The sequence below is a fragment of the Manis javanica genome, chromosome X (assembly GCF_040802235.1).
Source record: "Manis javanica isolate MJ-LG chromosome X, MJ_LKY, whole genome shotgun sequence".
NCBI classification, from domain to species: domain Eukaryota; kingdom Metazoa; phylum Chordata; class Mammalia; order Pholidota; family Manidae; genus Manis; species Manis javanica.
This window is the reverse complement of record NC_133174.1, coordinates 141,187,140-141,210,588: the sequence shown is the minus strand read 5'-3', so window position 1 is coordinate 141,210,588 and position 23,449 is coordinate 141,187,140. Positions and strand designations below refer to the sequence as shown.

Sequence of the window (23,449 nt, the reverse complement as noted above, 5' to 3'; positions counted from 1 at the left end):
CCTCATATCGAAATTACCGAGTATTATAATTCTTCCAAGTGGTAAAGATACCTCAAGACAAATGCTGGGCATAAAAGCCACAGGGCATAAATCTGCAAAAAAGTAAAAAGCTAACCTTTTCAAACAATATGGCTTCTCTCTCATTTACCAACTTTACATTCCCCTGTATGGCCCCGGAAGATGGCTGGTTAGCCAGAGACGGGCAAGATTCCTCAAGGGAGGAACAACCTAAGACAGGCACAGTCGCAGGGGGGCCATCAGGTGAGAAATTGGGAACCAACAGAGGTGAGGCTCAGAACCTCACCCCCCCTGCTTTGAGAGAAACCTTCGGCATCCGTGGATGTTTTATTGCCCTTGTCTAGCTCGGATTAACACATAGTCTACAGGCACACACCTGATCATCTACATTTGCTCTCTTACAACACTAAACTATGTTTTCTACCTTTATCTTGCATCTACCTACCACTTAAGTATTTTATTTAAAATAATAATAATAATAATAAGGGAGAAATGTGGGATTCACATATAAATCAAGTATAAAAATCAAACAAATAATCATATCTGACTTGATTGTTTATAGTTCATAATGCGTGATCAAACCGAAAGTTTCTGTGATGACTGCCCTTGCACTGTTCACCATGAAAGAACTTATTCACTATGTAAGAACTTGTTCACCATGTAAAAACTTGTTCGTTATGCTTCAGATTAGAGACTGTTGAGAATTAGGCTGGGGGTGGATTAATGATTGTACGATGAGTCCCCTATACAGAATTTTATTGTTGCTAACAACCATATGATCAATAAATATGAGAGCTGCCCTCTCAAAATAAATAAATAAATAGATAAATAAATAAATAAATAAATAAATAAAAGCACCAGAAGAAAGTACAGGTGGATTCCTATAAAACCAGGAAGTGCAAAAGACTTTCCTAATCTGTGTATCCAGAAGCTATAAAAGAAAATACTGACATATTTTACTAGATATAATTTTTTTGCATACAAATAACATAAGCAAAGTCAAAAAAAGATTAACTGGGTAAAAAAACAATTGCTCTCACAAAGGACTTATCACCTCATAGAAATTGAGACTAAAAAGAATAACAGTGGAAGAATAGCACACGGGTCCTAGGAAAACAGATAAATGTTCCCACCTCCCTCTGAATAAAAATACTGCAAATTGAAACTACACAGAAATACCACGTTTCATCTATCAGATGGCAAAAATTCCAAAGTCTGACAACACATTCTGTTGGCAAAGCACCATTTTACATCGGTATGGACTGCTGGTAGAAATGCAAACATGATATAGCGACACAACAGCATCATTATACAGCTGTCAAAAATGATGAACATCTCTGGGCACTGATACAGAGAGGATTCTTGAATAATATTTTTTTAGAAACTTTTAAGATCTACCCTCTCAGCAACTTTCAAATACATAATTCAGTATTACTAACTAGAGTCATGATGCTGTCCATTACATCCTCAGGACTTATTTTATAACTGGAAGTTTGTACCTTTTAAACAACCTTCACTGATTTTGCCCCCCAACCCACCCCGCCACCAACTCCCACCTCTGGCAACCACCAATCTCTTTGTATCTCTAACTCATGGCGGGGGGGGGGGGGGGGGGGTATTTGTTTTAGATTCCACATATAAATGAGCTCAGATGTATTTGTCTACCTCTGCCTGGCTTATTTCACTTAGCATAGGCTTATTTCACTTAGCATAATACCCTCTAGGTCCATGCACGGTATCCCAAATGGCAGGATTTCCCTCTTTTTTATGGCTTTCACAGTATTCACACATATATGTACATCACACTGTCTCTATCCATTCATCCATCGATGGGCACTTAGGTCGCTTCCATGTCTTGGCTATTGTAAATAGCGCTGCAAGAACATCAGGGTGCGATACCTTTTTGAATAAGTATTTTCATTTCCTTTAGATAAATACTCAGAAGTGTAGTTGCTGGATCCCACGGTATTTCTATTTTTAGTATTTAGAGGAACCTCCATACTGCTTTCCACAGTGGCCATACAGCTTACACGCCCACCAGCAGTGCATGGGGGCTCCCTTTTCCCCACGTCCTCTGACTGGTGGGAGGTGATAGCTCACTCTGCTTTTGATCTGCATTTCCCTGATGATTAATGATATGCTATATTTATTTACATGTTTCAAATTTTTTAAATTACTTATTTAATAACAGTTCTAAAACTGAGACAAAGGCTAAGAATTGACAAGAAAATCAAGTGAACAAGACTACCCAAAAGAGACCCAACTAAGGATTTAAGATGTAGGTTGCTGTTAAGATCATGTTGTAGAAACAGAATATAAATTGCTTTTACATATGAAAGGATGCTCAACCTCACTACACAAGCAATTTAATTAGAACAAAATACTATTTATCAACTATTGACTTTGCAAAGATCAAAAACATTTGCAGGGTTGCAGAGGAACAAGGACTTTAATGCACAGGGAGTGGAAAATGGACAGACGCTTCAGACAATTTGGTATCTATTGGCGTTTTACACTCACATGCACATACACTGTGACTCAGCAATTCCACTTCTAAGAATTGTTTACAAGCATAACTGCACACGACCACAAAGACGTATGTACAAAGATATTCACTGCAGCTTTGTTTATAGCAGCATGAAACTGGGAATGAGAAAAGGCCTATCATGACACTGTCATACAGTGAAAAATTATAATGCTGTTATAGATACTGAGAAACAAGGGCGGGTGGGGAGGGTGGGAGAAGGGGATTGAGCAGTATTATGTTTAGTACACTTGGTGTGTGGGGTCATGGGGAAGACAGTGCAGCCCAGAGAAGACAACTAGTGCCTCTGGCATCTTACTACACTGATGGACAGTGACTGCACTGGGATGTGGGGGGGACTTGATAATATGGGTGAGTGTAGTAATCACATTGTTTTTCATGTGAAACATTCATAAGAGTGTATATCAATAATACCTTAATAAAAAAAGATAATGAGAAACATTTATATGTGCTAATATGGAACAATCCCCAAAATACATGTTAAGAAAGGGGATTATAAAACAGTGAGTATAGTATTCTACCATTTATGCAAAAAATATGCTTGTATAATATATCTGGAGGGAATATTAAGAAGCTGGTTTCAGTAAGTGCACCTGGAGAGAGAAACTGAGTGGCTGGGAGAAAGGGGAAGGAGGGAAATTTACTTTTCACTGTTGTACTTCAATATGCTTTGATTTTGAATCATGTGTATATATTCCTTAAAAATATACTGTCTTAAGTAGTGACTGTGTGGCACCTTACTAAACTGATGGACAGTGACTGCAATGGAGTATGGGGGGGACTTGATAATAAGGGTGAATGTAGTAATCACATTGTTTTTCATGTGAAACCTTCACAAGAGTGTATATCAATGATACCTTAATTTTTAAAATTGTAAGAAAAAAATACTCTGTCTCTGGCAACATATATACAAAATATGTATAGAGGAAGGACTACAACAAATAGTGCTGGATCAGTTAACGATTTGTAAAATAAAGTTATCCCCTCACCTTACACTAATAGAAATACCAACTGAACTAGAGAAATAAACATTAAAGAAAAAATGAAACCAGCCTTGGTAATGATGGCTGTGTAAATCTGAAACTTCCAACACATCCTCTACATATAGCTCAGAGGCTGAGATCACGTAAATGTCAAAAACTAAGAACAGAAATTAATAAATACCAAGAAATAAAATAGTAAGAGTTAATTAACTCAAACAAGAACTAGAAGGGGTTACCATTTCTGCCTAGAATGTAGAAAGCTGCAAAGAATATCCCTTCTACCCTGACGAGAAAAATCGGACAAAACCCAGAATCTTCTTTTTCCTGAGCCCATCATGGAACTGAGCTCACAAGACACAAGGTACCAAAGTAGATGGGACTCATGGTGGTGGTGAGCCTACGTATAGAGATTTCTAGTTGCTGTGAGAGCCAAGCACAGAAAACAAACTAGCCAACCGAGGTCCCAGCCCTCCTCTTCCCCATAACAAGAAATAAGCTCCTATTATTGAAACAGGTACTTGTCAACAGGATCCTCATTTCAGTGTAAGAAATTCACTATTCAAACTGAAACAGAATTTCTCACTCTCCGCACTAGTGACAGTTTGGGCCAGATGACTCTGCTGTGGGGGCCACCCTGTGCACTGTAGGATCTTCAGCAGCATCCCTGGGCTCTACTCGCTAGATGCCAGCAGCATCCTCCCCACTAGCTGTCACAGCAAAAATGTCTCCAGATATTGCCAAATGTCTCCTGGGGACAAAGTGGGCATACTTACATATATTTTCTAAATTGTGTTTACTATCTGAAATGCAAATTTAACCACTTTTACTTTTTGCTAGATATCACATCCCTACCTTGAAGATTAAGTCTCACCCCCACTGAGAATCACTGGTCTAGACCCTTAGACACAACCATGAGCAGACAACCAAGAATCATCAAGCATTTGAAGAAAACAAAAGCAAATTCAAAAAGCTCCTCTTCAAATACAGCAAATCTATTCCTTCTGCCTCAGGGCCTTTACACTTTCTGTTCCCTCTTTCTAGAACCCTGTTCCCCTAAATATCTGTATAGATGTGAGGGAGCACACCAGGGTATGATACATATGCTAGGGAAAGTTCTCACAAGAGGTTTCATTTCCAGAAAAGATGGGCAGGCTGATGTGAAAAGGAAGCAGGTTTTAGAAATTAAAAGGATGACTACCAATCAACAAGCTGAACAGCACTTTACAAAGTCAGTGAGCTGAAAGCTTCACCTGAGGAAGTCTCTCCAAACACTGACCAAAAGGACAGAACGATAATATATATAAAGAAAAGATGGGACATACTGGAGAACAGATCCAGACTATTCCAGTTGTTTATTATGCACTGTTTCTCAACCCCAAGACCACCCCTCTACACTCTCTTCTGATTCTGAGACTGGGACTCTACCAACCACATTTCTCAAACTTCGTTGCTGGCTTTCTTCCTGTTGGGTTCTGCTAATGGGAAACACTGGCAAAAAATGGCAAGGCAGGAAGAAGGGAGAAGGGACTCTCAGCATCCCTCCAGTGGTAGGAGACAGCACCAGCTCCAGCTTCCAGCTTCATCAGGTTGCCTCAAATGTACCAGCACTAACTTCATAGCAACTGCTCCATCAGAAGCAACAGATGAATGGCTACAGGTGCCCCTCCTCCAACCTCCTAGTTTCTAGTCATGCCAACCTTCACTTCTATGCCTGAGTTCTTGTAATAGTAGCTGATCTCTGTAGTTATTCATATCTGAATGCCCCCTTTTGCTCTTTCAGTCTTCTTATACATGTAAACCACACCCTGTATTGAATCATCTCTGTCAAATACCTACTGTGGCTTCTGTTGTCCTGTCTAGAACCTGACCGATACAGTGTTTGGTGCCAGAAATAGTCCTAGAAAATAAACCCTTACAATGACCCTGAATATCAGAAAAATCAAATTTAGAGCAAAGAAGAGTGCTAGGAATAAATAAGGTCATTTCATGATAGAGGGGTTAATTCATCAAGATAAAATAACAACCCTAAATGTGTACAACTCAACAGAGCTTCAAAAAATACGAGGCAAAAACTGACAAAATACCAAGGAGAAATAGACAAATCCACAATTAGAATCTGTAATTTCAATATCCTTCTTTCATTAATTGGAAAAACACAAAGACAGAACATCAACAAGGATAGAGAAATGAACAACATGGTCAACCAACTTGACCTAATTGATATTTATAAAGTGCTCCACCCAACAACAACAAAATGCACCTTCAAGTGCACACAGAACATTTACCAAGATAAACCACATGCTAGGTCAAGTGTGAACAAATTTACAAGAATTGAAATCATGCAAAGTATATTGTCTAACCACAATGAAGTTAGAATTCAAAAACGGAAATACATTTGGACATTAAACAACACACTTCCATTAAATTAAATATATTCAGACATTAACACATGGGTCACAGAAGAAATAACAAGGGAAATTAGAAGATACCTTGAAGTGAACAGAAATGAAAACAGAATGTAAAAGAATTTGTGGAGTGCCACTAAAGCAGTGCCAATGCTACTTGCATGAGTGTGTATGTGTCTGTCTGTGTGTGCCCCAACAAAGCTGTCTTTAAAAACCATTAGAATGTGTGAAAATGTGTTCTAAGGATGTTGGGCCAAGGAAGACAGAATAAAATACTGGATCAAGCTAAATATACTGATATGGGTGCACTCACCAGAAATTCTACATTTAATGTGTTAGTTCAAGCATTCAGAGTGTTCTAAGTTTACCCGACTGAAACATGGACTAAACATAGTTACACTTAGTGAGGTTGAGATATCAGAATTTCCTTGTCGTTATATAAAAGGACAAATACAAAGGCACAGAAAGACAGAAAAGTCTCGTGGAGTTCCCATGTGTGACTCTTCACTTACCCATCTCCATTAGATCTCCTGAAAGAGTATTTTAGGGAGGCTAGTTGATAAATGCAGTTTTAACTTAACTCCATCACAGAGTGGGCCCAGTAGGTCTATGGCCATTTATCCAGTTCTTGAATGTGTAATTGGGACAGACATCCCTGGCAACCAATCAAACCCCACATGAGCGTTCTGGTCCAGAGTGATGAATGTGATGGTAGGAATGGCCAAAGTCACTGGAACGCCCCACACTCATGACCGTTACAGTAATTCAAAAGCAATACTGCACACATAGGGGAATCACAGAGATTAGCCACCATCAAAGACTTGAAAGATGCAGTGGCAGTGATTCCAACCACATCCCCATTTAACATGCCTGTTTGGCTGCTGCATAAGGTAGATGGATCTTAGAGAATGGATTATCATAAATTTAATCCAATGCTGATACCAATTACAGCTGCTCTTCTAGACAGTCTCTTCACTAGATCAAATCAACACAGCCCTGGCATCTGGTATTCAGCTATTGATCTGGCAGATGCTTTTAACTCTCTGTCAACTTGCAAGTATCAGCAGAAACAACCAGTACATCTTTACAATCTTGCCTCACAGCTATGAAAGGTTTGCTGCTCTCTGCCACAATGTAGACCACAGAGAAAATGATTGCCTTAATGTCTCACAGAACATCACACTGGCCCACTAAATTAATGACATCGTGCTGATTAGACCTGTTGAGTACAAAGTAAAGAATATCTTTGTTTAGTAAGACAATGCACACCATAAAGTATGAAGCTCTTTCTACAAGTTTCAGGAGCCTGGCCCATAAATAAAGTTTCTAGGGCACAATGATTTGAAGCATGCTATCCCCTCCAATGTGGAAGAGAAGTTGGTGCACTTTTCATCAGTAGACAAAGACAGTAAGACAGTTATAAATATATTCCACATGCTCAAGTAGGTAGAGGAAAACATCAGCGTATTAAAGAGAGACACAAAAGAAAACAAAGACACAAACTGAACTTCTAAAGATGAAAAATATATTGGATGGAATTAACAGCAGTTTAGACATGGAATAAAAAAATCACTGAACTTGAAAGACCAAGCAATAGACCACCCACAACAACAGAGAAAAAAATACTGAAGAATAAGAAAAGTGCAGCATCAATGAGCTGTGGGACAATTTCAAGCAGCAACTATTCACACAGAAATAAAATGCATGACAACAGTAGCACAAAGTTTGACAGATGGTATATGGTAAGTTTCTTCTACCATACAGGAAATGATATATTAGTTTAAGGTAGACTGTGATCAGTTAGAGATACAAACTAAACCCCTAAAGCAACCACTGTTAAAAAACACAGAGGCATAGCCAACAAAGAAGATAAAAATGGAATTTTGTAAAAAATTAATTAATCCAAAACAGGGTAAATAAGAAGAAAAATGAAAAAAAGAATAAATGAGACAATCAGCAAGATGGTAGACTGAAAATACAAAATCTAAAGTTCAATGTCATGCAGACACTAAGAGAAGGCAGCTCTGGCAAGCAGCTTCTACCCTAAATAGAAGTTATCACTAGAAGAATCTGAAGACAGAAGACAGACAGAGGAGAGACATCTTTAAGGTGTTGAAAGAAAAAAAATCGTGAACCCAGAATTTCAGTGAAAATATTTTTCAAATATGAAGGAGAATAAACATTTCAGACAAACGCAACTGAGAGAATCCATTGCCAGCAGATATAAACTACATAAAATGTTAAAGGAATATCTTCAGGCAGAAGGAATATGACACCAGACAGAAACTTGAATCACCACAAAGAAATGAAGAGTGCTAGACAGATGTGGAATAAATAAAGGCAAATAAACTTGAATTTTTCTCCTTTGTTTTAACTGCTTGAAAAGATAACTGGTTGTTGACTGTGAAGGGGTATGTGCGGGGGACTTGGTGAAGGGGGGAGCCTAGTAAACATAATGTTCTTCATGTAATTATAGATTAATGATACCAAAATAAAAAAATAAAAATAAAATAATAAAATATATAATAAATAAAATAATAATAAAATAACTGGTCTAAATTTATTAACAACATATCATGTATTTACAGCTTATGTCAGAATAAAATGCAATGACAACAATAGCACAGAGAACATAAGTGCAGAATTGTGAATATACTGCTATAAGGCTCATGAAGTGGTATATTATTTATTTAAAGGAAAACTAATTAATTAAAGATGTATATTTTATACCCTAGGGCAACTACTAAAATTTAAAGTTATTTTTAATCAATTAATTAATTTTGTTTTATTTATTTATTTTTTATTTGTTTGGTATCATTAATATACACTTACATGAGCAACATTGTGGTTACTAGATTCCCCCCATTATCAAGTCCCCACCACATACCCCATTATAGTCACCGTACATCAGCGTAGTAAGATGCTGTAGAATCACTTTTTGTCTTCTCTGTTATACTGCCTTCCTCATGCTCCCCCCCACATTATGTGTGCTAATCATAATGCCCCTAAAAAGTTATCATTGATAAGTTAATAGTGGGGATAAAATGGAATAAAAAAGGTTCAGTTAACCCAAGGGAAGGCAGAAACAGAAGACAGAAGAAACAAAGAATAGATAGGACAAACAGAAAACAGCAAGCAATACTGTAGACTTTAATCCAAACATTTTAGTGACCACATTTTATGTGAATGAACTACATATACCAACTAAAGAGCACAGGACTGCATAAAAAAGCAAGACCCAACTATCTGGTGCATATAAGAAATTCATGTTAAATATAGACACAGACAGGTTAGAAGTAAAGAAAAGAATGGAAAAAGATCCCATGCAAACACATGTCCAAAAAAACCTGGGGTAGTTATATAAGAAAAAGTAGACTTCAGAACAAGGAATAGCATCAGGAATAAAGAGAAACATTAAATAATGAAAAATGAGTCCATTCTCCAAGAAAACATAATTCTAAATGCATCCAATTAACAGTAGAGCATCAAAATACACAAAGCAAAAAGAAATAGAACCAAAAGGAGAAACAGACAAATTCAGTTACAGACGGAAACTTTCACACTCCTCTCTCAATAATTAATAGTAAAAGTAAGCAGAAAAATAGTAAGGATATAAAAGAACTGAAGAACACTATCAACCAACATGACCTCATTTGCATTTACAGAAAACTCTACCCAACAAGAAAATAATACATGTTTTTTTTCAAGTGCAGATGTAATATTCACCAAATGAAACTACTTGGTGGGCCATAATATAAACTCAACAAATTTTAAAGAACAGAACTCATACAGAGTTTGCTGTTAGACCATAATGGAATTTAACTAGAAAAATATAGAATGGTATCTAGAAAATTCTCCACTATTTGGAAAAACTTCTAAACAATCCTTGGATCAAAGAAGGAATCTCAGTGGGCTATTAAGGAATATTTTGAAATGAGTGAAAGTGAAACACAGCATATCAAGCTTTGTGGCATGCACCTAAAGCAATGCTTAGAGGGAAGTTTACAGCATTAAATGCTTATATTAGAAAATATTAAGATCTCAAATAAATAATTAAGCTTCTGCCTTAAGAAACTAGATAAAGAAGAAATAAAACTAAACCCAAAGCAATCAGAGGAAAATAAATAGTAAAGATAAGAGGATAAGTCAATGAAATTGACAGCAAAAAAACAATAGAGAAAACCAATGACACCAAAGGCACGCTCATAGAAAATATCAGTAAAACTGATAATACTCTAGCCAGTCTAATCAGGAAAAAATAGAGATAAAATAAATTACAAAATCATAAATGAAAAAGGAATATGACTACAGATCCTACAGACATTAAAAGGATAATAGGAATATAATGAACAAATTTATGGCAATAAATTCAAGAACTTGGATGAAATAGAGAAGAGAAAATAATTGAAAAACATCAACTGCCAAAGTTCATTCAAGAAGACATGCATAACCTGAATAGCCCTATTTCTGTTAAAGAAATAGAATTTGTACTTAACCATCCCACAGAAAGAAGTCCAGGACCAGATGGCTTCAACAGTGAATTTTGCCAAACATTTAGGGAGGAAGGAATACCAGTTCTATAGTATATCTTTCAGAAAATAGAAGAGGGGGGAATACTTCCTAATTCATTTTATGAGGCTAGCATTATGTTAATATCAAAATATCAGACAAAGACAACAGTACAAAAAAGGAAAATCATAGACCAATATCACTCACGGACAAGGACACAAATATCCTTAGCAAGATATTAGCAATTAAATCCAGCAATATATGAAAAGGATGAAATATCACAACCAAGTGAAGTTTATGCCAGGAATTCAAGGCTGGCTTAACATGCAAAAATCAATCAGAATAATTTACCAGAGTCACAGACAAAAAAAGAAAAAGCATACTATTACTTTTATAGACTCAGGAAAGGCATTTAACAAAATCCAGTTCACAAAAAAAAAATCTCAGCAAAGTAGCAATACAAGTGTACTTCCTTGACTTGATAAAAGGCACTGTCACAAAAAGCCTACAGCTAACATACTTAAAAGGTGAAAGACGAAATGTTTTTCCCCTAGTATCAGGAAAAAGTCTAGGACGTCTGCTCTCATCATTTCTATGTAACATTGATAGTACAGCTGGTTCTAACTAGAAACAAGACTACTAGAACAAATATGTGAGTTTAGCAAGATTGCAGGATGCAAGGTTAATGTGCAAAAGTACATTGACAAACTAATTCTAAAACTGATATGGATAGGCAAAGGACCTAGAATAGCCTGAAAAGAAACAACTCTGAAAAGAAAAACAAATTTGGAGGCTAAAACTGCCTAATTTCAAGAATTGTTATAAAGCTATTGCTATCAAAACAGCATGCTATTAGCATAAAGATGAACAAGTATCAATGGAAGAGACTAGAGAACACAGAAATAGACCTATATAAATATGACCAATCGATTTTTAACAAAGTTGCAAAAGTAATTCAGTAAGGACAATCTATGGTACTGGAACAAATGGAATCAGTTTGCAAGACCATGAACCACAGCATAACCTCACACCTTTTACAAAATTTAACTCAAATAGATCACTGATCTAAATATAAAATGTAAAACTATAAAACCTTTAGAAAAAAAAACAGGAGAGAAAATCTTCAAGATTGAGGATTAGGTGAAGAGTTCTTAGATTTGACACTAAAAGCATGATCCATAAAAGAAAAATTGATGAATTGGATTTAATCAAAATATTAAAATTTTTGTTCCACAATGATACTGTAAAAGAGAATGAAAAGTCAAACTATAGCCTAGTAGAAAATATTTGCAAATTATATATCCAACTTGCATCCAGAGATGAAAACAGTACCTGACTCTTAGTGTCATTTTGAAGACTAAATGAACAAGTCAAGTCCTTAGTTTAGTGCCTGGCACATACAACCATTCAATAAATGTGAATTATTATTTATAATTTTATTATTACTGCTGTTACAGCATTCTTTAAAACAGAGAAAATAAAAGCAACACAAATGCTCAACAGAGAAATTGTTAAAGTGTTACATCTGTTACAAGGAATATTAGGCAATGGCTTAAAAGAATGAAGTCTGTATATACTAACCTGGAAAGATGTCCAGGATTGTTACAAATCCTGTTTTTTTGATTTTAGTTTTTGAAAGCAAATCACAGGACAATTTGTACAGTATGTTCTCATTTGTGCAAAAACACAACTTTATCTTCAGTAGAAATTTTTCTAGAATGATACTCACCAAAATGGTAACAACAGTTATCTGTAGGAAGGGAAGTGCAGGGAGGAGGGGTACACAGAAAGGGTTAGATGTGGGGGAGAGTTAAAGGGGGCCTTTCACTTTTTATTCTATTCATTCCTAGATCATTTCATTTTTTACAAGAATATACCACTATATTATTTGTGAAACAACAATTACAAAAGAAAGCAATCAACTACCTTTTACAAGAGCAATCATAAAAATAACTTTCTTCTTGCCTTGGCTCATGGACTCAGGAGGATGAAGCACAAGCTTACCTTGGACTGAAATATTTACCCTAAAACCAGATTCAGCTTCCATTTGTAATCTAATAACAAACAATGGAGTGTTGCTAGTTGGCCTGGCAGTGCTAACAAATGATTACTGCCCTGTAACATCTCACACTACAAACGTTAGACCATGGACTTCAAAAGGACAGGGATTAAGTCTTGTCTGTCTATCTAGCCCCGTGACTCAAAGCCTGGGTCAGAATTGGCGCTCAATTTAAAGGGCAGAAGGAAAAACTTCCTGCCAAGAACTGTGTTTAAGGTTCGTGCCCCATTGAACCGACATGTGGTTGCCATCTAGTGGCACCAAAGGATTCCTGCAGAACTTAGAAATGAGAAGAAACGGAGTTTTTGTCGTGTGTTTCAACACCTTTCAACAGGAGCATTGACTGTCTCAATGACTATGACCCTCAGAAAAAGTTCCCAACCAACCATGGACTAAAAGTTCAAGGTTTATGTCTTGGAGTGTTGGCAAGATGATATCTAGGTACTCTTGTCTCTTCAACTGCTGTCATCACCACTGTACCATTGCACGTCCTACACACGTGTTAGTGCAAAGTTCACACTTGCCACACTTTCCTGTCACCAAAAAAGAATGAACCATGTATGGTAATAGGTATATAACACCCATGCCTTTTCAAGGTTGATGAAGTGCTAAAAACTTTACTAAACCAGTGTGGTCGGAACAAGAAACAAAACAGGATTGGGAAAAAAATCTGCCACAAACTTTGCCCTCCAGATGCACCATCTTTCTGAGTTATCTACTGAAAAGTGAGTGCCACTCTGCAAATATCTGGTGAACCCTGAAAATGTCTCACATTCCACAGGGCAACAAGGAAAGCCACTTTGCACTGTCCTCGGAAGTACCCCTGTGAAACAAACCCTTACCCACCCGTGCAGATCATGGCGAGTGGGTTTTTTTCCCTCACCTCCTTTGAGTATCAAGACGTCTTCAAAGCACTTCATTGTACCTTGTGTTTACGGACTTGGGGACTCAAAAAAAAATGATGAAGGGACACACTGGCAGTTACTCTGAAAATTGTCACTATGTATAGACCTCTGACACCTCCATGGTAAGTAGCATAATGTGCATGTAAAATGTTGCTCACCAGAACAAACAAAAATCTTCCCAGAGAGTCCTATGAGAGTGATCCTGCGTAGTCCAGAGTAAATGGGGAAAGGGGCCCTGAGTATCTGTATGGTCAGGAAAAGCTCCTGTCCCATCATGTGAAAGTACTTACACATTGTGGAAGTAAAGTCTTCTTACTATCCCACCTTCTCCACTTTCACGCAGAATGTGCCTCATAAATGTGGGAACAGAAACAGTGGTGAACTTTGGCCTAGAGGTGCACAGCAGTTTGGGAGCATGCTCTCCCCAAGAGCACCGCCCTTTGGGGGTGGGCTGTTCTGTAGCGGGGCCCACGTGGGTGCCTTTCTTTTCCTACCCTTGTGCTCAGCGTTTGCCGAGAAATCAGGAATTAAGAACAACGTGGATCCATCAAGCTACTCCCAGCCTAAAAAAATCAAGCCCTACTATCTATTTATATGCAACTAACTCCCTGAGGGCTGGAGTGACTATTCTTAACGTCTGCGGAACTCTCTGTAACTACCAGGTCTTTGGGCGGAATGTTTTAAGACCCGATCCTGAGGGGACTGATGGAGCTCAGAAACATTTGAGCTGTTGGTAGTACATTTCCCAGGGTAATGGGTCGTGCAGGCAGATGCGCGCTTCCCAGCGTCCCTTAGTTCACACTGGCACAAGTCCTTCGTTCCTGACGGTGTCGGCATAAGGTAAAAGCTGAGAAGCGACACCAGGAGAAACAAGGTGCAGTCTGTGGAAGGCTCCAGACTGCACTGTCCAATGACAGGCACACGAGAGAGTACTCCTGGCGGACCCAGGGCAGTGCTGGAGCCTCCCTGCCCGCCTGTTCCGGGCAGGCCCCGTCCCGCGGCCCCCTGCCCTCTCCCCTGCGCTGCCCTGCCCTGCCCTCCTCGCCAGGCACGGGGCTCTGGGCCAGCCCCGCTTTCGCCACGTCTTCCTGGCCGCTCTTGCACCTCGAGGGCCAGCGGCGGGGCAGGGCCCCTGGGTCCCGGCCGGCTGCTGCGCACAGCGGCGAGCGGGCTCGACGGAGCGATTTCGTCCCGGCTGTCAACCCCGCCAGCAGCCAAGGCTCCGGCGCGCGGGTCCCCGAGGGGCGCGGGCGGTACTCACGTAGCGCTGCAGCTTCCTCTCGGGGGGCGACTTGACGAGCCAGCCTGTGCACACCGCGTCGCCCGCGCTCATGGTCGCGCCGCCACCGCCGCTTCCTCCAGCTGGGCCGGCCGAGGCAGGAGGAAGTCGGGCCGGGGATGCCGGCGGGGCGGGCCCAGCGCCGCCCGCCCAGCGCCGCCCCGAGCGGCCGCGAGACCCCCGCCTCCGGCCGCCGCGGCCCCCTGGGTGGACGGGCGCCACCGCCCGCGGCCGAGCCGGCGCGAGAGGCGGGTGGCGGGGCCCGGGAAGCCCCTTCGAGTCAGAGCAGCAGGGCTGCTCCCCGGCCTCCGAGCCCCCGCAGCCAAGCCGAGGCCCCGCACCTGCGAGCGGGACAGCGGGGAGGAGGCGGGGCAGCTCCCTCGGACTTGGCCGCCGCACTCAGCCGCCGGCGGAGGAAGGGCGCTCTCGGCCACTCCCCCAAGACCATTGTCTCCGGCGATAAGCGCGGCTGCAAAACTGTTGGAACGTCCTCCGGAACCCGAACCGGCCGAATTTGAAAGGTGGAGACGTACACATGCTGTGGGCGTTCTCCTGGACGCTGAGGTCTTAAAAGACGGGTCTCACACTCAGTTGCAGGTCCGCGTGCAGTAACGAGGCACGCCGAACGTCCGCTGAGCTCCCCTTCAGTGCCCCTTATTATGCTAAGCACTTGCCTGGCGTGATCTCACGGGATCCGCACAAACCCCCCTCTCAAAAAGGGCCTTATCACTAGCTCAGGCACCTGAGTAAAACTTTCAGAAACGGGAACCACACAGCTAGGGAATCAGCAGACAGGGGCCAGGACCCTCTGCGCCATCTTTCGAAGCCCCACCCTCTGCCCTTTGCGAACACACTCTGAACACAGGAAAGCACTGATGTATAAAGTTAGGGGCAGCACCCAGGATGCTAATCCGTGGGAGGCTTGCTGCTCTCTGGTCAACTCTCGGTGTGATGTCTCTCACTGGGAATTTCCACTTGGAAGAAACAAATGTCGCATCATTTCTGTGACGGGCAAAGATACTTGTCAGCCTGCTTGCTACCTTACATCCAAAATTTCCACGGAAATTACTCTTTTGTATGACAGGGTTCATTTGTTGTCCAACTAATCCAACTTAATTTGCATCTAGAAATCAAGATTCCAGAGGCAATGTGAATTATCTTGTTTAACATTCCCACCTTTCCAAATACAATGAACTACAAGTTGAAAGAGACACCACATATCCAGCACAGTACGCCCCCTCTACCTGTTCAATATCCACACACAGCCTGTGCACAAAAGAAACTTACTATAGCAGTAACAGCTTCTTCCCACCACAATAAAGCTGCTCTCCCTCCTGCAAACTGAAAACCATTCCTTAAAACAGGAGACCAAAAGTTGCACCACTCATTTGAGCCATCTCTAGGGGATAGTCACTCCTCTTCTAATTCAGACACCACTCCAGCTCAACATCCTCTAACCTAAAGAAAAAACATTATAAAGCTAACCTCTTTCAGCCTTTATTTGACATGTATAAAATACAGAGAAAAGAGAGAGATTAAAGATGGCGGGCAGCATGAGAGGTGAGACAGAGACCTCCTTGTAAAACCACATATAATACGAAAATATAATTAATATGACTGATTCTGAAAGAGCAACAGGAAAGAAGGCAGTGCCAGACTGCATACACCTGGAGAAAAGAGCAGACCTCACGAAACAGGGTAACGTACCAAAGCCATGATGCAGTGGGACCCAAGCCCTTCCCCCACCCTGGCTGACCAGCAGAAGAGAAACGGAACAGGGAGGGAGTGGAAGGCTGGGACTGCTGAAAACCTAGCCCTGGAGATCTGCTCTGGGAGCATGAACCTACATTGCATGGTGCTCTGGTGATTAGTGGGGTTGGAAAGCTAAGACAGAGGCAGAATACTTGGAGAGACTGAGATTCCAGCTGCTTGTGGAAAACAGGGATCCATATCCAGCTGCTCTGCATGGGCAGTCTGAGAGACTTCCTAACAGCGAGAGGGCTGCTAAAGGGGCAAGATTGCACAGAGCTTACTGCTCAGGAGAAAGGACAGGTAGACAAAATTGTCCGGGTGCACACTGCCCAGCAGGTTGGGAGCTTAAACTATCTTGAGGTACTCCATCCCCCTGGTTGGCTACACAGCTCCAAGGCCCCCCACCGTGATATGCAGCCTGCTGTGCCTTCCTCCCAGCCAGCCCGCACCTGGCTCACAAACCGGCAAACCCTGCCCTGGCATCAGGCCAGCCACAGGGAAGCCCCGCCTACAGCAGCTACAGACACAAAGCATAGAGGCTTACACCTGTGTGTTTGGCCCACTGGTTCTGGCAGTGGAGACAGGCATAGCAGCCAGGAAGAAGGAAAAAGCTCTTGCCTACCCCCAGGCACCAGCACCACTTCCCTGCGACTCTGACATCACTCCAGGGGCTCAGCAGCTCCAAACAGTAGAGCTTCTGGGCACTAGAGGGCGCCACATACAAATATGAAACATCAAAGGAACGTGGTTCAAACCAAAATCTTAACAACACCAGAAAAAGGCTCGAGTGATACTGAACTAATCAATCTTCCTGAAAGAGATCTCAAAATAAAAGTCATAAACATGCTCCTGGAGGTACAGAAAAATATTCAAGAACTCAGGAATGAATTTAGGACAGAGATCCAATTGTTGAGAAACACAATGGAGGGTATTAAAAGCAGATTGGACACAGTGGAGGAGATGATAAATTAAATAGAAACCAGAGAAGAGGAATAAAAAAAAGCTGAGGCACAGAGAGAAAAAAAGGACCTCTAAGAATGAAAGAATACTGAGAGAACTGTGTGACCAATCCAAATGGAACAATATTTGCATTATAGGGTGACGGTGCCTGCCGTTGAAGTCAAACAGTCCCGAAGGGGAGGCGCGGAGCTGAATAAATGTACAAATCACTCTGAGAGGATGCCCAGTCAAGCTGGAACATAACATATAGCTTTTATTTTCCTCTTTTTATACACACTCAGGAAGGGCAGGTTAACCAGGGATCAAGAAGCATGTGACTGAGTATTGACATACTTTTTTGCAAAACAAGCATATTCTGACCTCAGGATAGGTCCTATCTCAGCACACTCAGACTCAACAACTGGGACTTGTGAATTCCCTTATCCCTTGACCGTTATTTCACCCCAGTCCCTCAGCTGTCCTCTCCCAGTTCCCTTTAGGTTTCAACCATCCCCAACAATAGGGGTACCAGAAGAAGAAGAGAGAGAAAAAGGAATAGAAAGTGTCACTGAGGAGGTAATTGCTGAAAACTTCCCCAGTTCTGGGGAAGGAGATGATAGTCTCTCAGGCCATGGAGGTGCATACATCTCCCAACACAAGGGACCCAAGGAGGACAACACCAAGACATATAATAATTAGAATGGTAAAGGTCAAGGATAAGGACAGACTATTAAAAGCAGCCAGGGAGAGAAAAAAGATCACATACAAAGGAAAACCCATCAGGCTATCATCAGACTTCTCAGCAGAAACCTTACAGGCCAGAAGGGAGTGGCATGATATATTTAATGCAATGAAGCAGAATGGCCTCTAACCAAGAAAACTCGACCTGGCAATGTTATCACTTAAATTTAAAGGATGGATTAAACAATTTCCAGATAGGCAAAAACTGAGAGAATTTACCTCCCACAAACCATCTCCACAGTGTATTTTGGAGGAACTGCTATAGATGGAAGTATTCCTAAGGCTAAATGGCTATCACCAGAGGAAATAAACCACAGTAAATAAAGTAGAGCAATTAATTACTAAGCAGATACAAAATCAAATCAACCACCCCCAAAGTCACTCAAGAGACAGATAGAGTACAGAAAATATGATACCTAGTTTATACAGAATGAAGAAGGAAAAAAAGAACCATTAGATTGTGTTTGTAATAGCATACTAAGTGAGTTAAGTTAATACTCTTAGACAGTAAGGAAGTTACCTTTGAACCTTTGGTAACCATGAATCTAAAACATGCAACGGAAATAAGTACATACCTATTGATAATCACCTTAAATGTAAATGGTCTGAATGCATCAATCAAAAGACATAGAGTTACTGAATGGACACACAAAAAAAGACCCAACCATATACTGCCCACAAGAGACTCACTTCAAACCCAAAGAAATACACAGACTAAAAGGGAAGGGATGGAAAAAGATATCTCATGCAACTAATAGGTAAAAAAAACCCAGGAGTTGTAGTACTTATATCAGACAAAATAGACTTCAAAACAAAGAAAGTCACAAGAGACAAAGAAGGACATTACATAACAATAAAAGGGTCAATCCAACAAGGAGATATAACCATTATAAATATCTAGGCACCCAACACGGCAACTTCTACACATGTGAAACAAATACTAACACAATTAAAAGGGAAATAGAATGCAATACATTCATTCTAGGAGACTTCAACACACTCCACTCACTCTGAAGGACAGATCAACCAGACAGAAAATAAGTAAGGACACGGAGGCATTGAACAACACACTAGAACAGAGGGACCTAACAGACATCTACAGAACTCTCCACCCAAAAAGAGCAGAATACACATTCTTCTCAAGTACACATGGAACATTTTCAAGAATAGATCACATACTAGGCCACAAAAACAGCCTCAGTAAATTCAAAAAGATTGAAATTGTACTAAACAGCTTCTCAGACCACAAAGGTATGGAACTAGAAATTAATTATGCAGAGAAAACTAAAAATCCCACAAACACATGGAAGCTTCAAAACATGCTTGAAATTGCCAATCAATGACCAAATAAAAACAGAGATCAAGAAATATATGAAGACAAATGACAACAATAATTCAACACTGCAAAATCTGTGGGATGCAGCGAAGGCAATGCTACGAGGAAAGTATATTGCAACACAGGCTTACCTCAGGAAAGAAGAACAATCCCAAATGAACAGTCTAAACTCACAATTAACAAAACTAGAAAAAGAAGAACAAATGAGGCCCAAAGTCAGTAGAAGGAGAGACATAATAAAGATTAGAGCAAAAATAAATAAAATCGAGAAGAATAAAACAATAGAAAGAATCAGTGAAAGCAGGAGCTGGTTCTTCAAGAAAATAAACAAAATAGATAAACCCCTAGCCAGACTTATCAAGAAAAAAAAGAGTCTACACACATAAATAAAATCAGAAATGAGAATGGAAAAATCACTACAGACACCACAGAAATACAAAGAATTATTAGAGAATACTTTGAAAAATTATATCCTAATGAACTAGATAACCTAGAAGAAATGGACAACTTTCTAGAAAAATACAACCTTTTTGTTGTAAGAAACAGAAAATCTGAACAGACCAATTACCAGCAACGAAATTAAATTGGTAATCAAAAAACTACCAAAGAACAAACCCCTGTACCAGATGGCTTCACCGCTGAATTTTATCAATCATTTAGTGAAAACCTAATACCCATTCCCTTAAAGTTTTCCCAAAAATAGAAGAGGAGGGAATGCTTCCAAACTCATTCTATGAGGCCAGCATCACTGTAATACCAAAACCAGGCAAAGACACCACAAAAAAAGAAAATTACAGTCCAATATCCCTGATGAACATAGATGCAAAAATACTCAACAAAATATTAGCAAACTGAATTCAAAAATACATCAAAAAGAATATTCACCATGATCAAGTAGCATTTACTCCACGGATGCAAGGATAGTACAACATTAAAAAAATCCATGAACGTTATCCACCACATCAAACAAAAAGGAGGACAAAAACCACATGATCATCTCCATAGATACTGAAAAAGCATTCAACAAAATCCAGCATCCATTCATGATAAAAACTCTCAACAAAGTGGGTATAGGGGGCAAGTACCTCAACATAATAAAGGCCATATACGACAAACCCACAGCCAACATCATACTTAACAGCAAGAAGCTGAAAGCCTTTCTTTAAGATCAGGAACAAGACAAGGATGCACACCCTCTCCACTTTCATTCAGCATAGTTCTGGAGGTCCTAGCCATGGCAAGCAGACCACACAAAGAAATAAAAGACATTCAGATTGGTAAAGAAGAAATTAAACTGTCACTGTTTGCAGAAGACATGATATTGTACATAAGAAATCCTAAAGAATCCACTCCAAACTACTAGATCTAATATTTGAATTCAGCAAAGTTGCAGGATACAAAATTAATACACAGAGATCTGTTGCATTCCTATACACTAATGATGAACTAGCAGAAAGACAAATCAGGAAAACAATTCCATTCACAATTGCATCAAAAAGAATAAAATACCTAGGAATAAACCTAACCAAGGAAGTGAAAGACCTATACTCTGAAAACTACAAGACACTCATAAGAGAAATTAAAGAAGATACTAATAAATGGAAACACATCCCATGCTCATGGATAGGAAGAATTAATATTGTCAAAATGGCCATCCTGCCTAAAGCAATCTACAGATTCAATGCAATCCCTATCAAAATACCAACAGCATTATTCAATAAACTAGAGAAAATCATTCTAAAATTCATATGGAACCACACAAGACCCCAAATAGCCAAAGCAATCCTGAGAAAAATAAAGCTGGGGGGATTACGCTCCACTTCAAACTCTACTACAAAGCCACAGTAATCAAGGCAATTTGGTACTGGCACAAGAACAGACCCATAGACCAATGGAACAGACTAGAAAGCCCTGATATAAACCCAAGCATATATGGTCAATTAATATACGATAAAGGTGCCATGGAAATACAATGGGGAAATGACAGCCTCTTTAACAACTGGTGTTGGCAAAACTGGACAGCTATGTGCAAGAAAATGAAACTGGGTTATTGTTTAACCCCATACACAAAAGTAAAAGTAAACTCAAAATGGATCAGAGACCTGAATGTAAGTCATCAAACCATAAAACTCTTAGAAGACAACATAGGCAAAAATCTCCTGAATATAAACATAAGCAACTTCTTCCTGAACACATCTTCTCAAGCAAGGGGAACAAAAGCAAAAATGAACTCATGGGACTACATCAAACTAAAAAGTTTCTGTATGGCAAAGGACATCATCAACAGAACAAAAAAGGCATCCTACAGTATGGGAGAATACATTTGTAAATGACATATCTGACAAGGGGTTAACATCCAAAATATATAAAGAGTTCATGCACCTCAACAAACAAAAAGCAAATAACCCGATTAAAAAATGGGCAAAGGATATGAAGAGAGAATTCTCCAAGGAAGAAATTCAGATGGCCAACAGACACATGAAAAGATGCTCCACATCACTTATCATCAGGGAAATGCAAATTAAAACCACAATGAGATATCACCTCACACCAGTTAATAATGGCCAGCATCGAAAACACTAAGAACAACAAATGCTGGCAAGGACGTAGAGAAAGGGCAACCCTCTTACACTGCTGGTGAGAATGTAAGCTAGTTCAACCATTGTGGAAAGCAATGTAGAGGCTCCTCAAAAAACTAAAAATAGAAATACCATTTGACCCAGGAATTCCACTCCTAGGAATTTACCCTAAGAATGCAGGATCCCAGTTTCAAAAAGACATATGCACCCCTATGTTTATCACAGCACTATTTACAATAGCCAAGAAATGGAAGCAACCTAAGTGTCCATCAGTAGATGAATGGATAAAGAAGAGGTGGTACATATACACAATGGAATATTACTCAGCCATAAGAAAAAAACAAATCCTACCATTTGCAACCACATGGATGGAGCTAGAGGGTATTATGCTCAGTGAAATAAGCCAGGCAGAGAAAGACAAGTATCAGATGATTTCACTCATCTGTGGTGTATAAGAACAAATAAACTGAAGGAACAAAACAGCAGCAGACTCACAGAACCCAAGAATGGACTAACAGTTACCAAAGGGAAAGGGACTGGGGAGCATGGGTGGGAAGGGAGGGATAAGGGGGAAAAAGGGGTATTACAATTAGTATGCATGGTATAGGGGGAGGGGGCATGGGGAAGGCAGTATAACACAGAGAAGACAAGTAGTGACTCTATAGCAACCTACTACGCTGACGGACAGTGACTGTAATGGGGTATGTGGTGGGGACTTGATAATAGGGGGAGTCTAGTAACCAAAATGTTCTTGTAATTGTGCATTAATGATACCAAAATAAAAAATTAATAAATAAAAATAAAAATAAAAATAAATACCAGTTGACCCGGGAATTCCACTCCTTGGAATTTACCCAAAGAATACAAGTTCTCAGATTCAAAAAGACATATGCACCCCTATGTTTATTGCAGTACTATTTATAATAGCCAAGATATGGAACCAACCCAAGTGTCGATCAGTAGATGAATGGATAAAGAAGAGGTGGTACATATGCACAATGGAATACTCTTTCAGCTATAAGAATGAAACATATCCTACCATTTGCAACAACATGGACGGAGCTAGAGAATATTATGCTCAGTGAAATCAGCCAGGCAGAGAAAGACAAGTACCAAATGAATTTCCTCATTTGTGAAGTATAACAACGAAGCAAAACTGAAGGAACAAAACAGCAGCAGACTCACAGACTCGAAGAAGCGACTAGCGGTTACCAAAGCGGAGGGGGGTGCGGGGGCGGGTGCAGAGGGGGGCAGAAGGGGATTGAGGGGTATTATGATTATGTGGGGGTGTCACGGGGAAGACAGTGTAGCACAGAGAAGACAAGTAGTGACTCTGTGGCATCTTACTACCCTGAGGGACAGTGACTTCAATGGGGTATAGGTGGGACACGATAATATG

The 23,449-nt window shown here is 40.1% G+C and overlaps 1 protein-coding gene across 7 annotated transcripts in view; it reads right to left on the bottom strand.

The window, feature by feature from the left end:
- Window positions 1-23,449, bottom strand: part of GAB3 (GRB2 associated binding protein 3) — a 117,339-nt gene that overhangs the window by 74,724 nt on the left and 19,166 nt on the right. For 3 of the 7 annotated variants that reach the window (XM_037025023.2, XM_037025024.2, XM_037025025.2), the window contains exon 1: window positions 14,686-14,903. The exons of 3 other annotated variants lie outside the window; for them this stretch is intronic. In XM_037025023.2, the coding sequence (XP_036880918.2) occupies window positions 14,686-14,757 (72 nt within the window). In that variant the 5' untranslated portion in view covers window positions 14,758-14,903. Of the gene's footprint in view, window positions 1-14,685; window positions 14,904-23,449 lie in introns of those variants that run through there. One more of the 7 variants, XM_037025026.2, reaches the window with a different exon arrangement.